Source organism: Mya arenaria, chromosome 3 (assembly GCF_026914265.1).
Source record: "Mya arenaria isolate MELC-2E11 chromosome 3, ASM2691426v1".
NCBI lineage: Eukaryota > Metazoa > Mollusca > Bivalvia > Myida > Myidae > Mya > Mya arenaria.
The window spans coordinates 86,559,333-86,577,474 of NC_069124.1; the positions used below are offsets into that span (position 1 = coordinate 86,559,333).

The following is an 18,142-nucleotide window of genomic DNA, read 5'->3' on the forward strand; positions in this document are numbered from 1 at the left end:
AAGAATGTTCAACAGTAGATAACAATTTCATACCGAAGGGCTTACGTGATATTTTGCCAAAAAAAAATCTAGCTGTTTTATGGATTTCAAGCAGGCATTTGACTCTGTATGAGCAGAAAGTAATCAATAATAATATAAATGGACCTTGTTTCAAATTTAAAATTTTGATATGAAACAGAACATAAAATTACGAATTTTTCAGATCTTTGAATTATATCATAGGCTTAAGGCAAGTCTTCTTTCTATGTTTTTAAATGATGTTAAATGATATCCTCATTAAAACGATATTTAAGGTGTAAATACAGGAAGTACAATTGATGGCTTAAGGCTTTACTTTCTCCATATAACATTCATTTTCGAACGGAAATATGAAAATCTGCGATCTGATCAGCAGTCTTATATCATTGGTTGTTAGATATTTACGCAAATATTGGCTCATTCCTAGACAAAAAAAATAAAAAGCAGCTGTCAAAACGGTTTATCTATGAGAGTGCAGCATTGAAGAGCTTTTTTGTACCTTGGTATTGTTTGCAAAATAATGATTTTTTATTTGATGCTGCTAATGGTACAATTGTAGCTCTTGTTTTTTTCCTATCGTCATTATGTTTCATGATTTCTTTTAAAATCGTGTTTTTTTTTCTTTTTTAGTTTTGTGATATGTGTTTAAAAGTTCATTATATATATGAACCGTTACAAATGTAATGTAGCTTGATGTTTTTGAAGTTTTCCTATAGTAAATCATGCATTGAATATAAAACTGCCATATTATTCCCCATGTTAAAGGGGTTAGACCCCAGATGGCCAAACAATCGGCAAATACAGTTTTTTCTCAAAACAGGCCTAGAACTGTCAATGCAAGCTAGTAGGAGGCCAATAATACGTTTTTTGACATGGTCAACATACTAAACGCAACAATAATGTTTCTGTCTCATCTCTGTTTCTTCCCCGTTTAAAATAGCGCATAATGGTTTCAAAATTCAAATCATATCTGTTTATGAGTACAGATGAATACACAGACGCTATTTTTAAACGTAATAACGTGGTATACAACCTAAATAGCAAACTGTGCATTAACTGCGAAAGATGCATATGTACTAAGCGATGTGATACATCAGTAAGTAAGATCCAATGCGTTGTACACAACGATGTACATTTTATGTAGGTTTTTGACAATTTGCTTTTTTCTTGCAACTGAATCAGTTGGTGTCTAGCCCCTTTCAGAGTACCAAATCTCATACAATAATGATACTTCATGATACTTAATTGTTTTATATTAAACCATGGTGGAAATCTTCCTAGCACTTTTGCAAAATAATAATGAAACAATTCTCTTAACATTTTCTACTAAAGTTATACATATACATGATGCTAAGTGTGCCATTCTAAACCTTTTCTTTGCATTGATATATGCGTTTTTCGTTTACTGTTAATTAGTTCATTATACATATGTACTGTCACAAAGTTTCAGTAAGATTATGAATTTGAAGATGTTCAACATGTTAAGATAACCGATGTTATAGCCGTTTTCCATTTTTCGTTTTGTGTTTATTTGATTTTCTTATGTATGCTGTGTTGCATGCAGGGCTTTGCATAGTTTTTATAAAGTTTCTCGGTTAATTTTTAAATTTTGTAACAAACAGTCATTAATATTTTAACAGACAGTTCCGATTTTATTCTAAGTATCTGCAGGGGACAAATGATATTGTAGTTCGATGGCAGACAGAGACATTTCTGACATTATTATACCCTCAGTTTGCAAGCATACTGGAAGATATCTCTCTCCAGAATAGAAATATAAACATGTTGAAGAGTAAGCTAAAGATAAAATGGCAATGTGAAACCTGAACAGGTCGGAGAGAAACGCACGCCGGAAGGTTGTAAGTAAGTATCATAAAAATACGTCGAAGGGTTAAGATGATGATCGAGTTCTTTTAATAATCGACTGTTCTGTACCTAGCCAGCTCACCTTTTTCTCATGATTTTTTTTTATATTTTTATCATTTCATGTTCGACGCACCGTAATTATTTGTATTGATAATATCGAACCGATTATCATTATACAGTTTATTGTAATGCTCAATTTTCCGTGCATAAATAATAAAATATAGAAAAGATTCACATAATTGAATAATGCACACTCATATAAGATTTATAAGTAGATATAAAATCCATTCATATAATTATTACCTAGGCGTAAATTAATTAAATTATGAATTATATTGGAATCAACATTAAAGAATAAAACTGGATAAAAGAAAATATTAAGATTGATGCCGCTACTTTTAGATTTCAATCTGTATCATATTGCCAGTGTTAACTGTTTAATTGCGTAGAATGAGGATATCAATGTTTCCAACAGAGGCACTTGGTAGATACAAATCAACTACAACCAGCGCTCACATTTTGGTTTTCAATACACCACGTTTCATGGGTATGACTACATTGTTAGGACATTTATTACAGAGGGAGTAAAGCTCCATTAGAACTAAAGTAAATCGTCTTGTTGAATTGTCATGTGCCCATCGTCTTGCTGTATTGCTGAATGCGGGCTGTCAATCGATCCTTATTTTTCCTATTGCTTTCTTATTTTTTTATGTTTTAATTCCTTCCTACCCTTTCCTACTTTTTGGTCCAAAACTTCTGGTGTTTCCTACTTTTTGGTTCAAGATGTGTATTTCACAATTACCTTGCATTGATAGTTAGAAATGGTAGTATATATGTAGGATCTTTTCATTTGGGAAGGATCAGAAGACTGAAATCATCTTGATGAGACTGTGCAGACTGGGGGTGCAGACTGGGAGGATAAGGCTGTTTTCTTCATGATCACACCAAGGTGAAATATGTATGAGAGTCAAAAGACCAGTCTATGCAATCTCGTCAAGAAGTATTCTAGTTGGCAATTTATGTCTGTAAGTAATACAAAGTTATGCCCAAAGGTATGTAAAACTCCTACAGTTTTAGTACAAATTCCTTATCTCCTACTTTATAAAAGAAAGTTCACTTGGCAGCCTGTTAATTGCTAGGTGCCTATCGTCTTGCTGAATGGTCAGGTGCCCATCGTCTTGCTGAATGGTTAGGTGCCCATCTTCTTGCTGAATGGCCAGGTCCCTATCGTCTTGCTGAATGGCCGGGTGCATGTCGTCTTGCTGAATGGCCTGGTGCCCATCGTCTTGCTGAATGGCCTGGTGCCTATCGCCTTGATGCCTACCGTCTTGCTGAATGGCCAGGTGCATATCGTCTTGCTGAATGGCCAGGTGCCTATCGTCTTGCTGAATGGCCTGGTGCCTATCGTCATGATGAATGGCCAGGTGCCTATCGTCTTGCTGAATGGCCAGGTGCCCATCGTCTTGCTGAATGCCCAGGTCACTATCGTCTTGCTGAATGGCCTGGTGCCTATCGTCTTGCTGAATGGCCTGGTGCCTATCGTCTTGCTGATTTGCTAGGTGCCTATCGTCTTGCTGAATTGCCAGGTGCCTATCGTCTTGCTGATTTGCTAGGTGCCTATCGTCTTGCTGAATGGCCTGATGCCTATCTTCTTGCTGATTTTCTGGGTGCCTACCGTCTTGCTAAATGGCCAGGTGCCTATCGTCTTGCTGATTTGCTAGGTGCCTACCGTCTTGCTGAATGGCCAGGTGCCTATCGTCTTGCTGAATTGCCAGGTGCCCATCGTCTTGCTGAGTGGCCAGGTCACTATCGTCTTGCTGAATGGTCTGGTGCCTATCGTCTTGATGAATGGCCTGGTGCATGTCGTCTTGCTGAATGGCCAGGTCCCTATCGTCTTGCTGAATGGCCAGGTCCCTAACGTCTTGCTGAATGGCCAAGTGCCTATCGTCTTGCTGAATGGTCTGGTGCCTATCGTCTTGATGAATGGCCTGGTGCATGTCGTCTTGCTGAATGGCCAGGTTCCTATCGTCTTGCTGAATGCCCAGGTCCCTAACGTCTTGCTGAATGGCCAAGTGCCTATCGTCTTGCTGAATGGCTTGGTGCCTATCGTCTTGCTGAATGGCCAGGTGCCTATCGTCTTGCTGAATGGCCTGGTGCCTATCGTCTTGCTGAATGGTCAGGTGCCTATCGTCTTGCTGAATGGCCAGGTGCATATCGTCTTGCTGAATAGTCAGGTGTCTATCGTCTTGCTGAATGGCCTGGTGCCTATCGTCTTGCTGAATGGTCAGGTGCCGTTCGTCTTGCTGAATGGCCAGGTGCATATCGTCTTGCTGAATGGTCAGGTGTCTATCGTCTTGCTGAATGGCCAGGTCCCTATCGTCTTGCTGAATGGCCAGGTCCCTAACGTCTTGCTGAATGGCCTGGTGCCTATCGTCTTGCTGAATAGCCAGGAGCCCATCGTCTTGCTGAATGGCCAGGTCCCTAACGTCTTGCTGAATGGCCTGGTGCCTATCGTCTTGCTGAATAGCCAGGAGCCCATCGTCTTGCTGAATGGCCAGGTGCCTATCGTCTTGCTGAATGGCCTGGTGCCTATCGTCTTGCTGAATGGTCAGGTGTCTATCGTCTTGCTGAATGGCCAGGTGCATATCGTCTTGCTGAATAGTCAGGTGTCTATCGTCTTGCTGAATGGCCTGGTGCCTATCGTCTTGCTGAATGGTCAGGTGCCGTTCGTCTTGCTGAATGGCCAGGTGCATATCGTCTTGCTGAATGGTCAGGTGTCTATCGTCTTGCTGAATGGCCAGGTCCCTATCGTCTTGCTGAATGGCCAGGTCCCTAACGTCTTGCTGAATGGCCTGGTGCCTATCGTCTTGCTGAATAGCCAGGAGCCCATCGTCTTGCTGAATGGCCAGGTCCCTATCGTCATGCTGAAGGGCCTGGTGCCTATCGTCTTGCTGAATGGCCAGGTGTCTATCGTCTTTCTAATTTTTCAGGTGCATATCGTCTTGTTGAATGGCCTGGTGCCTATCGTTTTGCTGAATGGTCACGTGTCTATCGTCTTGCTGAATGGTCAGGTGCCTATCGTCTTGCTGAATTGCTTAGTGCCCATCGTCTTGCTGAATGGCCAGGTGTCTATCGTCTTGCTAATTTTTCAGGTGACAATCGTCTTGTTGAATGGCCAGGTGCCTATCGTCTTGCTGAATGGTCAGGTGCCTATCGTCTTGCTGAATGGCCTGGTGCCTATCGTCATGCTGAATGGCCTGGTGCCTATCGTCTTGCTGAATGGCCAGGTGCCCATCGTCTTGCTGAATGGCCAGGTCCCTATCGTCTTGCTGAATGGCCTGGTGCCTATCGTCTTGCTGAATGGCCTGGTGCCTATCGTCTTGCTGATTTGCTAGGTGCCTATCGCCTTGCTGAATGGCCTGGTGCCTATCGTCTTGCTGATTTGCTAGGTGCCTATCGTCTTGCTGAATGGCCTGATGCCTATCGTCTTTCTGATTTTCTGGGTGCCTACCGTCTTGCTAAATGGCCAGGTGCCTATCGTCTTGCTGATTTGCTAGGTGCCTATCGTCTTGCTGAATGGCCAGGTGCCTATCGTCTTGCTGAATTGCCAGGTGCCCATCGTCTTGCTGAATGCCCAGGTCACTATCGTCTTGCTGAATGGCCTGCTGCCCATCGTCTTGCTGAATGGCCTGGTGCCTATCGTCTTGCTGAATGGTCTGGTGCCTATCGTCTTGATGAATGGCCTGGTGCATGTCGTCTTGCTGAATGGCCAGGTCCCTATCGTCTTGCTGAATGGCCAGGTCCCTAACGTCTTGCTGAATGGCCAAGTGCCTATCGTCTTGCTGAATGGCCTGGTGCCTATCGTCTTGCTGAATGGCCAGGTGCCTATCGTCTTGCTGAATGGCCTGGTGCCTATCGTCTTGCTGAATGGTCAGGTGCATATCGTCTTGCTGAATGGCCAGGTGCATATCGTCTTGCTGAATGGTCAGGTCCCTATCGTCTTGCTGAATGGCCTGGTGCCTATCGTCTTGCTGAATGGCCTGGTGCCTATCGTCTTGCTGATTTGCTAGGTGCCTATCGTCTTGCTGAATGGCCTGATGCCTATCGTCTTGCTGATTTTCTGGGTGCCTACCGTCTTGCTGAATGGCCAGGTGCCTATCGTCTTGCTGATTTTCTAGGTGCCTACCGTCTTGCTGAATGGCCAGGTGCCTATCGTCTTGCTGAATTGCCTGGTGCATGTCGTCTTGCTGAATGGCCAGGTCACAATCGTCTTGCTGAATGGCCTGGTGCCCATCGTCTTGCTGAATGGCCTGGTGCCTATCGTCTTGCTGAATGGTCTGGTGCCTATCGTCTTGATGAATGGCCTGGTGCATGTCGTCTTGCTGAATGGCCAGGTCCCTATCGTCTTGCTGAATGGCCAGGTCCCTAACGTCTTGCTGAATGGCCAATTGCCTATCGTCTTGCTGAATGGTGTGGTGCCTATCGTCTTGATGAATGGCCTGGTGCATGTCGTCTTGCTGAATGGCCAGGTTCCTATCGTCTTGCTGAATGGCCAGGTCCCTAACGTCTTGCTGAATGGCCAAGTGCCTATCGTCTTGCTGAATGGCCTGGTGCCTATCGTCTTGCTGAATGGCCAGGTGCCTATCGTCTTGCTGAATGGCCTGGTGCATATCGTCTTGCTGAATGGTCAGGTGCCTATCGTCTTGCTGAATGGCCAGGTGCATATCGTCTTGCTGAATGGTCAGGTGTCTATCGTCTTGCTGAATGGCCTGGTGCCTATCGTCTTGCTGAATGGTCAGGTGCCTTTCGTCTTGCTGAATGGCCAGGTGCATATCGTCTTGCTGAATGGTCAGGTGTCTATCGTCTTGCTGAATGGCCTGGTGCCTATCGTCTTGCCGAATGGTCTGGTGCCTATCGTCTTGATGAATGGACTGGTGCATGTCGTCTTGCTGAATGGCCAGGTGCCTATCGTCTTGCTGAATGGCCTGGTGCCCATCGTCTTGCTGAATGGCCAGGTCCCTATCGTCATGCTGAAGGGCCTGGTGCCTATCGTCTTGCTGAATGGTCAGGTGCCTATCGTCTTGCTGAATGGTCAGGTGTCTATCGTCGTGCTGAATTGCCAGGTGTATATCGTATTGCTAATTTTTCAGGTGCCTATCGTCTTGCTGAATGGCCAGGTGTCTATCGTCTTGCTAATTTTTCAGGTGCATATCGTCTTGTTGAATGGCCTGGTGCCTTTCGTTTTGCTGAATGGTCAGGTGTCTATCGTCTTGCTGAATGGTCAGGTGCCTATCGTCTTGCTGAATTGCTTGGTGCCCATCGTCTTGCTGAATGGCCAGGTGTCTATCGTCTTGCTAATTTTTTAGGTGACAATCGTCTTGTTGAATGGTCAGGTGCCTATCGTCTTGCTGAATGGTCAGGTGCCTATCGTCTTGCTGAATGGTCAGGTGCCTATCGTCTTGCTGAATGGCCAGGTGCATATCGTCTTGCTGAATGGCCAGGTGCCCATCGTCTATCGTCTTGCTGAATGGCCAGGTGCCCATCGTCTTGCTGAATGGCTAGGTGCCCATCGTCTTGTTGAATTGCCAGGTGCCCATCGTCGTGCTGAATTGCCAGGTGCCCATCGTCTTGCTGAATGGCCAGGTGCCCATCGTCTTGCTGAATGGCCAGGTGCCCATCGTCTATCGTCTTACTGAATGGCCAGGTGCCCATCGTCTTGCTGAATGGCTAGGTGCCCATCGTCTTGTTGAATTGCCAGGTGCCCATCGTCTTGCTGAATTGCCAGGTGCCTACCGTCTTGCTGAATTGCCAGATGCCTACCGTCTTGCTAAATGGCCAGGTGCCTATCGTCTTGCTGAATGTCCAGGTGCCCATCGCCTTGCTGATTATAATATTCGAACCCCTCAAACTTGTCATTCACTGAAAGCTTGTTTGCTCGCTTTTTGTAGGAAGTTGGTACGGTTTTCCTACAATTTGTAGAACTTGAGCTGTGATATTCATATTGTTTCTCGATTTAATTTCATTTTAGCAATGTGACCCTTTTATCAAATATGTACAGGCGGGTCTGAGAACCAGTCGTCAACTCCGGGATGAGACGTCAGGGAAATAGAAATTGATGTATTTGCTCAAAAGTCATTCAGCTTTCTTACTTTTTAATATCATTGTTTCAGCGACGAAGTACGTAAACTCAAATTGCGTTTGAGTATGAAAAAAGTAGCCCCGATGTTATTCAGAGATGTAATTGCCATTGTCAACGCGGTTCATCAAATTAAATCAGAAATATATAACTGCAATGCGGACGAAGAACGGTTCGACTTAAACATTTTACCTTCAACACAATGATACGAGACAAAGAATGGAAGGAAAAGCATGTTGTTTTATTTCATATGATTAACCATGACAAGATAAAATGCATAAAATCATATATATTTATACATTATACACATTCTAATTATATCTTTCATAGACTCAAACAAACATTATTGGAAAAATATACGAGTATATTAAGACTGAGATGTTAGTACCTGCAATTGAAACAAGCGAACGGCAACGCCATTCTGTCATAGCATATATTACATGTACTGAAAATGCATACATTGTTTTAGTCAATATCGAGTATGAAAAAGTTAAATCGAAATAAAATAAAAAAGTGAATCAAAGTGTGTTCCGATGTTATACTACACACACGCCCGACAATTTCTGGCTGTTTGTTAATGTTGTAAGTGTTTGGCAACTCTTAGTCGTGTAAAGGTAGACGTTGCTGCACTGGTCACTGGTCGCATCAAAGAATTATAACCTATACCAGGACAACCGATTAAAGACTTCCGTCACCAACCACTGGACAACAAATTAACGCCCAGTAGCTTCAAAAACCAATATGCAGAGCAGCGTTTTCCTCATGCTGACCAAAGTGCTTCCGTTTGCCACCAACAGGAGACCAATGAATGGATGTCGGCGATTTGTTGTAACTCTAGTGTGACTTAAGCTTTATCTTTTTCTTTAAAGACAACAATATTGTAATGAGGTACAATGTATAAGAAATTAAGCAAAGGACTTAAACACCAAAAAGAAAATGTGCGTTTAATCCGTCAACGACCAAGGACAAATGCAATCGCTTTAGTTGAAAATATTCTTATCTAAAAACCTAATGTTTATCGTAAATTTAACACAATTATTAAGGATTGCAACACAATAACAAAACAGTCATCACACCAAAAATGTATAGTTCAAATTGAGAGCAACGGTTGATTTGTCTCGCAAATGTCCTCCACCGTTACCTCCGGGGGCGAACGGTGAAGATCCAGTCATAACATAAGAAAATTGCTGTATTTCAGCTGCTAGTATTCACTTTTTTAAACACTTTTTAATACTATCTCAGTATTACATTACTAAAAGTTATATGATAAAGAGCAATAATGAATGCGGTCATGTGGATTTGACTAACATTATGAAATATTGTTGATGGATGTGCCTACTGTACAACACCCCTGCGTGGAGTTTCCTGTCCCAATCGACCTTTGAAGCAACACGGTGGCTCTTCGATAGTCCCACGTCACTACTACGTGTACTATGAAATATGACATTAACTGTTCTTATTCGTCTTATATACATGCATAAACTCTCACACGCACGCACGCACGCACGCACGCACGCACACACACTCATGGAGATTTATTCTATTGCAGGTTTCCGCATTGGCATAATTATTAGAATTACAATTGACGATATGACTGCGGCAAACAAAAACAGCCAGAAGAGGACCCTGTCCATGATCAAGGCCACAAAGCGCCACTCGTTCACGATGTCCTGGTGCCGCTCCTCTATATCCTGTTTTTCCATCAGGATCTTCAAGGAGGAAGTAATACGATTCTGTGTTCCCTCACCATCAGGAGCAACCATGGTGGCATTAAAATGATTTTCAAATTGATTATTGTGCAAAACATTTTGCGTCACTGGTGACGTCACATGATTTTGGTTGATAGGCACAGTTTGCGCGCGGTTGGCAGTTTTGTGAGTTATGACACCGTTTGTTCTGTAAGGTTGTGAAACCAGTTCTACTGGTTCGGTATACTGGAAGGTGTGGTCGTGTTGGTGTGAGGTACGGTATATGAAGGGGTTCAGGCGCGGCCGCATACAGAGCATGCTGGACAGGATGTCGTAGGAGAGGACCTGGAGCCAACGTGGCACGCCTTTCTGGTGGGGACCCACGTGATGTAGCTGCAGCACGAACACCGTTAGTATGATCGAGAGTGACGTCATACCCATCGTCACAGTCAGATAGATTCCTGAAACACAGTTTCGTAACTCCCATAAGTATTCGCCAAATCGTCTAGTACGATTGAAAATAAGTGTACAAATATTTATAACAATTAACCAAAACTAAATATATCACCAAGAGATGCATTTCTTTTAAAAAACCGCAACTATACCCCATAGTATTTTGTACAACGTTTTAAAATAAGTTAACGATAACAATTTGATCACTGAAAGCACCCTGTCAATTCGCCGTGACCTTGTTGTATATGGGATAGGACGTCAATATTTGGGATGTATCACTTAAATGAAAAATATGGTAATTAATATCCTCGTTCAATAAGTTGCACGTTTCATATTTTATTCAATTTCCGTTGAAGTGTTTTGGATGTTATTTCTGACAGATTCCGGTTGTTTCCGAGGGCTGGACTAATGAAATCATCTCACGCGACTGCCCTGATATTGAAATACTTTATCATTGCATGACAAATCAATAGAGAAATCATATTGGTAGCAAAGTTGAAACGACGCACTGTCTGTAAACGTCTTTAAATGTGTCAGACATATTATGTTGTTTTGTAAAGAAAGCATAAACGTGTGATTCCATTGTATATCACGATCTGGGAGAATAATTGCTAAAATTGCAGAAAAATACACTAAAATGAACCTTTGATGTTCGTACAAATTGTAACATATTTTTGTTGCATCTTCTTGTTTCGGAAAATCATGTCTTATACAAAATCAGCTATGTACAATCTGATACGTCGGCTGGTGAGAAGAAAAAGAAGTTGCAAAGCGTTCTTTCAACCCACACATGAGCTGGTCAATGTGAGGGAGCAAGACATATTTGACCAGAGTTGTTAACGACCACGGTCATTTCGAGTCAACGATTTAAAAATGTTCTCTACACATGAAACTTGTTGACCTCTCATGATAGGGGACACTGTAGGGGAACTGTTCCATGAACATTATAAGTTTATATCGGGTAAAAATAAATTTGTGTACATGCCAATAATCGATAAATGCTAGACTTTATCTGAAAAAAAGAGATAAAGTATGAGAAATTGCAATTTGTAAAAACTACCTATGAGCGGGACGAACTCGGATGTCGCGGGCATGTTTTCCGCTATGAGCAGCATGAAGACGGAGAACGCCAGGAGGACGGTAATACCGAGGGTGATCTTCTCGCCGCTGTCCGGAGGCAGCCAGAAACCAAGCAGACTCAGGATGGTGAGCCATAGGCACGGGAAGATAATGTTAAACAGGTAGTAGAGTGTGCGGCGTCGCATTATTATGGTGAACGTAACGTCTGGGAAGAACTCCGTGCAGCAGGCGTACGTGACGGTGTTGCGGACGACTTTGATGTTGAGCAGCTCCCACTCTCCGCTATACACATAGTTTGACAGGTCCACCTCCGCCGATCGGTTCACAACGTCCACCTGTAACACACAGATGTGTAGGTACAGTGTGTGATGAGATACCAAAATGCTTGAAAAGGTGGCGAAGAACAAAGAACCAAAACGTGCTCTTTCATGTTATCAAAACGACTAGTCTGATATCAGAGAACGGTAACGACATGAATGGATGAGTATAAACAAGTTTAACACTATTCTGATATTTTCCAAATCTTTTTATTGCTTAGTTATCCATTGTAACGTACTTGAAAGCCATCATAGGTCCATGAGCCGAACTTCATCTTACAAAGCTGGTCATCGAAAGGAAAGTATGTGATGTCGATCTTGCAAGATGAGCGGAATTTGGCGGGTGGTGGCCAGAAGACGACGCCCGAGTGGTGAACCATTGCTTTTGACTGCATATAACCGGTCGTGAAGTCGTCCGCACTGGAGACGGGGACACATTATAAGTTTTACTACTGTGTTTCCTTCCAAGTCAGTTTATTATTGTGTAAAAGAGTACATTACAAATGCTTAACCATTAATGCATAATGCTTGTCAGGTGATACACAACATGCCACTTTTCACTTTATGTGGTAGGCATACATTATTTCTCTCTTAGAAACGACGCGATAAAAGTCGGACTGTATTCAGTCGCTATATGATGAAACTAGGTTCCTGACAATACTAAATCGAATCAGACCCTGTTTTGTCTGATGTGAAAATCGTACTGGAACTCATTGAATGGCATTAACCAATGAAAGCAATGTCACCCCTGGCTATCAATGGTATTCTGGACAATAACTCTCTACTGCCACGGTCCTTTATTAAATATTTGCATTTACCAGACAATGGATCAGAACGTAGTGTTTTTACCATTCAGTGATTCAATATGTGTCCCAGAATGAGATCCACAGAATAAAAGAGTAAGTAATTGTCAAGGCTGCATACAACTAATTACAATCATATTATAAATGCCAAAAGGAACGACAGTTTATTTCGGTGGCGCCATTAATGATTAATAAATGCTATTTCATTTCCGCCATTTATCAAACTAATGCATTTCTGAAAGTGCAAACATGAGTTTTGTTCTTGCCAATGTGTCTAAATGATTGTTACAGTGTTAAATTCAAATAATCTAAACCCTATCAGGTGTACAGCGATTTGCCAGTGTCATTTTGTACAATTGTTACATGAATGCACATGTTTGCTATCGGTTAAACATTAAACATCTGTACCAGCCTGTTATGTCCTTACTTGTTATAGAGGACGATGTCCGGAAGCCACAGTTTCTCACAAGGCATGCGCAGTGTTTGGAGGCCATTATAGTCGGCCGGGTTCCACACTAGCCGCTCGTCAACCCATTCCTGTGGTAAAGGTACACGTGACAGGTGCTTTTATGATCGAATGTACACATACTATGATATATTAACTATTTCGTGATGATTTATAAGTATATTAATACAATTGAGTATACCAAGAGAAGCCGATTTGTTTCATTAACGATAACTCTGGTTCAATACCTAAGAGCCACTTAACGAGAGCCACTTCAATTCAACAAAAACATATAACGTATGCAGCATGTGCTTTAAAATATCTTAAGTAATAAATGTTCGGGTGAACGCCTTGACTCAGTCAGAGAAACAGAAGATCACTGGAGGTTAAAACTATTTTTGAATACTTAATCTCGCACTTGTCATCAAAAATAACACAATTATACTTATACGCCTTATCTGAGCCAGAATCAACTTAAAGCCAATAAGGTATATGTAATAGTTGAAACATAATTTGTGAACGTTCGTTATGATTAAGAAGGAAACATTTTGCTCAGTTTTTTTAAGAACATTTCCATACTAATCAGGATGGCAAATGTCCACAACAACCGCAGATTCGAGACTGCAATTGCATTTAGAAGCTTTATCGCTCTGCTAAATGATGCATATTTCCTTAATGTTATTTACTCATATGGTGTGCTAATATTTTCGGAAGCTTGGAGTTCTAAAACTTCCAATCCCAACTTTGATCATTTTGAAGGTTTTTTCCTATCCTCTTCTAACATGCAACCGAAAAGCAAAACGTAATAGCGGTGGGGTTATTATGTATTTCAAGACATTATATTCGAATCTAAACAACAAAGATATAATATGGTTTTATATATGATATAAAAATGCCTTTTGGGGGCGGATAATGATAAATATATTTGTTCATGTAATCCAAATGATTCAAATGTTTATACAAATGAAAACTCTCTTATATTTGAATTTGATTCCATGAACAACTTAATGTTGATATTACATGTTACAGTCAGTTGGATGATATAATTCTAACAAGTCTCCAATTTCAAGGACAGGTCAACGATCAGATGTATTTGAAAATATCAATCTTAATCGATATGTTCAATTCAATTCAATTCAATTCAATATCTTTATTTCCTCCTTGCAGGAGATATGCATGTTATATACACATAGAAAAGTCAATATTCAAAATTATAATGGAGCATTACAAATATGTACAACATGTGCCCAATAAGGGTGATTAGTCTACCATATGTACTCTTCATTGAGTCACATATGTGTCATATTCAACTTAAACTCCATGAACACATTTGGAGATGTACTGAAATGATATCAGTAAGAATGTCATGTTCGCGTCATCTTCAAGTAATGGCTGTATCGGAGCACCCATGAGCCTTAACGCAAACAAAGTTTGGCTCAAGTTCAATAACCCTGATACAAAGTCACTGCCACAAAACAAACTGTCGCTCAGTAGTTGAGACCCCAATAAGGCTGTCGATTTGCATTCGCTAATAACATGCACAATTGTGTCCGATATCTAAAGGTGGCAGCGTTCACAGACGACCAAGTCCGTTCATCGATTTCCATGGCACCATATTTTAGCAACCGCATGCATCATGTTTCTATGATCAGCCCTGTTGCACACTTTGTATACAATAGATGGAGTGATGGTAGGCTGTAGTACCCTGAAGTAGGCAAAGTCGGAGTCCGTCATTACCCTATGTTTCCAACTGTGAGCTTCCACCTAGTACACAAGCTGTCTGACAGTCCTTTTCCACAACAACTTGGTAGGTAACGAAGAAGGATTGATGAGAACATTATTAATAAGAGAATGGAGGCCAAGTTGGCAAAGAATGTTAGATATATCGGGTACGAATCCGTACCGCACGTTTGTATTACATGATAGAAATAACAAGTATCGTCGAATAAAGATGTTACGACAGGTGCATTTACAATCTAGGCTTAGAAGTTTGTGTAGAAACATAAGCTTCCTTACAGTAACATCACAACTAAGTTTGTGCAACCCAACCATTGATTCACACATATCTGACCTTGTACGAACATGGAATCCCTGTATTTTCTTAACAATGAAATGTTGGAATTTGTCAATCAAGTACACGTTGTGTTTAGTTAAATTACACCATAGCTCAGATCCATATACTACAATTGGTTTTACTATCTTTGAAAACAAATTGACACAAACTAAGGGTTTTGCACCATACGGGTTGACATCTTGAGCTGCCATAGAGAAGAAGGCGTTTCTGGCCTTTTGTATCCTATCTTGTATCCGCATGGTCTAGTTCAAATTCGAGTCATGCCTTATACCCAAGTGGTTCACGTTATTTACTTGTTGTAATAATTTGTCTCCGTATATCATCCCTGCGACAGGTATGGACCTGCGCTTTGAAAATACGATGATATTCGATTTGGCAACACTAATGTCCATCTTCCAAGTTTTACAATACTTGTAAACAATGTCGATCATAATCTGAAGAAAGAGGGGGGCTACAGCGACTAGCGCAATGTCGTCTGCGAATGATGGGTTTCCCGCCTTTACGGACATCACCGTGTAACCGCTATTGCTATTCTCTAAGTCCAGTAACAACTGATCGACGTAAACAAGATAGAGAAATGTCAAAAGTACTCCTCCTTGGCGTACTGATCTGCGAACGTTAATGATATCTGAGTTCAGTCCGTTTGTGCGTACCACACATTTCAGATTGTCATACGTGCTCATAATGATCCGTAGAAATTTTCCAGTAAGTCCTAACTGACCGAGTTTGTAAAACAAACCGGTGTGCCATACAAAATCAAACGCGGCTTTCTGGTCTAAACACGCCGTGTACACGTTACTTCCGGTTTCTATCTGCGTGTAGACTGTTTCCTGGAAGTTGAAGGCGGTTGTGAGACAGCTGAGTCCTGTCTGAAAACCCTGTTGCTGTGGCGACGGAAATTGTAGGCGATGCATTTTGATTATTTATTCTGTTCAATAAGATTCGTTCAAAGATTTTACAAAAACAAGGCAATAGCGACACTGGCCGGAAGCTGTTGGGGTCATTCTTTGCTTTTCCTTTTCCCTTATAAAGAGGTATTATAATACTTGTCTTCCACGTCTCAGGTATTGTTTCGTTACGCAGGGCTGAGTTGAACAGCTTCAAGAGGGCGGTTTGTAGCATTTTCCCACAGTGTATGACATGTTCATTTAGTATATTGTCGATTCCTGGTGATTTTTGCTTCTTAAGCGTTTTTACAACTGATTCGACCTCAACTGGTAGTATTATGTCTTGGCGACTGTCATTGCTAGCAAAGTCTTGTACACGCATATTTATTGCTTCATCTTCACGCGAAAGATGATAGTTGTGATCGAACACATTTTCAAAATATTTTTGGAAGCCTTTAACGACATTTTCATCAGAATATTTCACATCATCAAATATCAGTTCGTTACAAATTTCAGTGTTTTTCCCAATCTTACTCTTTAATGTTTTCCAGAACTGTCTATATATATATAGTCAAGCTCTGCGGTGCGATTCAGTTCATCTAAGTATTTGTTTTAACTTTCTCTTTGTTTTTGTCTCTGAATGTTCCTGAACTTTGCTTTAGCCTGCTTATATTCACGATAGGTATCGTACTCGTTACCTCTTGGTCGCCCTGCTGCCATCCAGATTCTTCGTAATCCTCGCGCAGCGGAGTGAGAGGCTTTTATTTCATGATCCCTGTCGCTTTGTTGACGGCAATGATTTCGTTTTGTCCTGTGTGATTAGTGTCGTCATTTTGGAGTTATCTGAAGTTACACATGTATGCATGTCCTGCTTCCTAGATTGCACTTCACTTCCCAGCGTAATAGCATCGGCGTATGTTTTTGGCTGAACAGCGTCAGCTCCTGCATCGTGACCACTATAGCTCACGGATGTATCATCGGTTTTATTCCAAGCACCGTCGACAAGTCGTTGATTTACGGTCGCTATGGAAGAGCCAAGACGCTTCACCTCAGTCTGAAGCTTACTGATTTCGGAAGTAGCGGTTGCTTCCGGTAGCCTCGCAAGTACACTTCTAAACGTTCCGTTAAACACTCTTTAATTATTCGCTATCTGTGCCATGTCAGTTTGAATAGCTGCGACAAGCACTGAATCTTTAGCTTGTTGTGCCGATATCTTGAGAATTTCAGAATTCATATTTGCAATGAGTGCAAATAAGTCAGGTTGGACGATGCTTTCTTTGTCAAAATAAATTTTATCATTGTAAAATTAAATTGTAAGAGTCACCTCAAAAGAAATCGCTTAGCTTCTTTAGGTGCTGGAGCTAGCTTTTGTGATATTGAATGCAAAACATAACGTGTTTTTTCATATCAAGGTACGTTAAGTACTCTGAGTAAATATAGCCCCAGAACTATCTGGAAATATCTAAACAAATACAAGGCTAAATCTACTTCTAGCAGTCATGATGTCAATATTGATGATTTCATTAAATATTTTAAGGATATAACAAAAACTCCACACCTCAGTTCATTCGACAATGTTAACAATTTGGAACCAGAAACCATTAAATGTTGATGAATAAGACTGCACTTTTACGATCACTGAAATTTTGATAACCATTTCAAATTAAAAAAAGACAAAAAGTCCTGATATGCAAAGTAATGTTGCTAATTTTTTCATTGATTCCAAGCACTCTATTCCCCCTATGCTGTTAAGAGTTTGAATTATATTTATGACAAAGGAATTTATCCTGAGGCTTGTTGTAAAGGCGTCATAGTTCCTATCTTTAAGAAAGGTCATCGTTCTTGTTCTGCTATCTAAAGAGGGATAAGACGAATCTTATCACGTTAACCAGTTAGTATGTTACTTATTAGGTGGAATTCGCAAACCATAACTAGTTAACCTGTTAGCGCCTGATTCTGGAATGCATTTATAGCTAAGTGGTAACACGAATCTTATCACGTTAACCAGTTAGTATGTTACTTACTAAGTGGAATTCGCAAACCATAACTAGATAACCTGTTAGCGCCTGAATCTGGAATGCATTTATAGCTAAGTGGTAACACGAATCTTATCACGTTAACCAGTTAGTATGTTACTTACTAGGTGGAATTCACAAACCATAACTAGATAACCTGTTAATGTTATACAGCCAAAAAAAGGTAACAGGTGGCAGTTCTGGGCACTTTCAAGACTGTTTTCAGTCTTATGATATTTATCTTACCAAAAACGTAACGCAAATATTCACTTGATAGCAAGATAATGATCGTGAAAACAAATTAAGTGGTTAACACGGAACAATTCGCGAACGTTAACCGGCCATTTTACGGTATATATA

General features: G+C 41.1%; 2 protein-coding genes across 6 annotated transcripts in view; both read right to left on the reverse strand.

Moving 5' to 3' along the window:
* Positions 1-2,978: 2,978 nt before the first annotated feature.
* Positions 2,979-7,596, reverse strand: LOC128226372 (trichohyalin-like). Its single transcript, XM_052936251.1, has 4 exons — positions 7,375-7,596; positions 5,439-6,995; positions 3,657-4,835; positions 2,979-3,566 (listed from the first exon to the last, which is right to left on the reverse strand). Exons 1-4 carry the CDS (start codon positions 7,594-7,596, stop codon positions 2,979-2,981), a joined length of 3,546 nt encoding a protein of 1,181 aa, XP_052792211.1.
* A 681-nt stretch (positions 7,597-8,277) lies between these two features.
* Positions 8,278-18,142, reverse strand: part of LOC128229082 (neuronal acetylcholine receptor subunit alpha-10-like) — a 68,997-nt gene continuing 59,132 nt past the window's right edge. For all 5 annotated transcript variants that reach the window (XM_052940744.1, XM_052940739.1, XM_052940740.1 and 2 more), the window contains 4 exons: positions 12,789-12,898; positions 11,798-11,978; positions 11,222-11,576; positions 8,278-10,169 (listed from right to left, as the gene is read on the reverse strand). In XM_052940744.1, coding sequence (XP_052796704.1) covers positions 9,556-10,169; positions 11,222-11,576; positions 11,798-11,978; positions 12,789-12,898 — 1,260 coding nt within the window. In that variant the 3' untranslated portion in view covers positions 8,278-9,555. The remainder of the gene's footprint in view (positions 10,170-11,221; positions 11,577-11,797; positions 11,979-12,788; positions 12,899-18,142) is intronic.

What these genes read in the sequence shown, in the direction of transcription:
- LOC128226372 (XM_052936251.1), bottom strand. Translation starts at nt 7,596, where the DNA reads ATGGGCACCTGGCCATTCAGTAAGACGATAGACGATGGGCACCTGGCC. An exon ending in GATGGGCACCTGGCCATTCA is followed by an intron (nt 6,996 to 7,374) that starts GCAAGACGATAT and finishes CTGGCAATTCAG; the next exon opens with CACGACGATAGACACCTGAC. An exon ending in AGCAAGACGATAGGCACCTA is followed by an intron (nt 4,836 to 5,438) that starts GCAAATCAGCAA and finishes CTGGCCATTCAG; the next exon opens with CAAGACGATAGGCACCAGGC.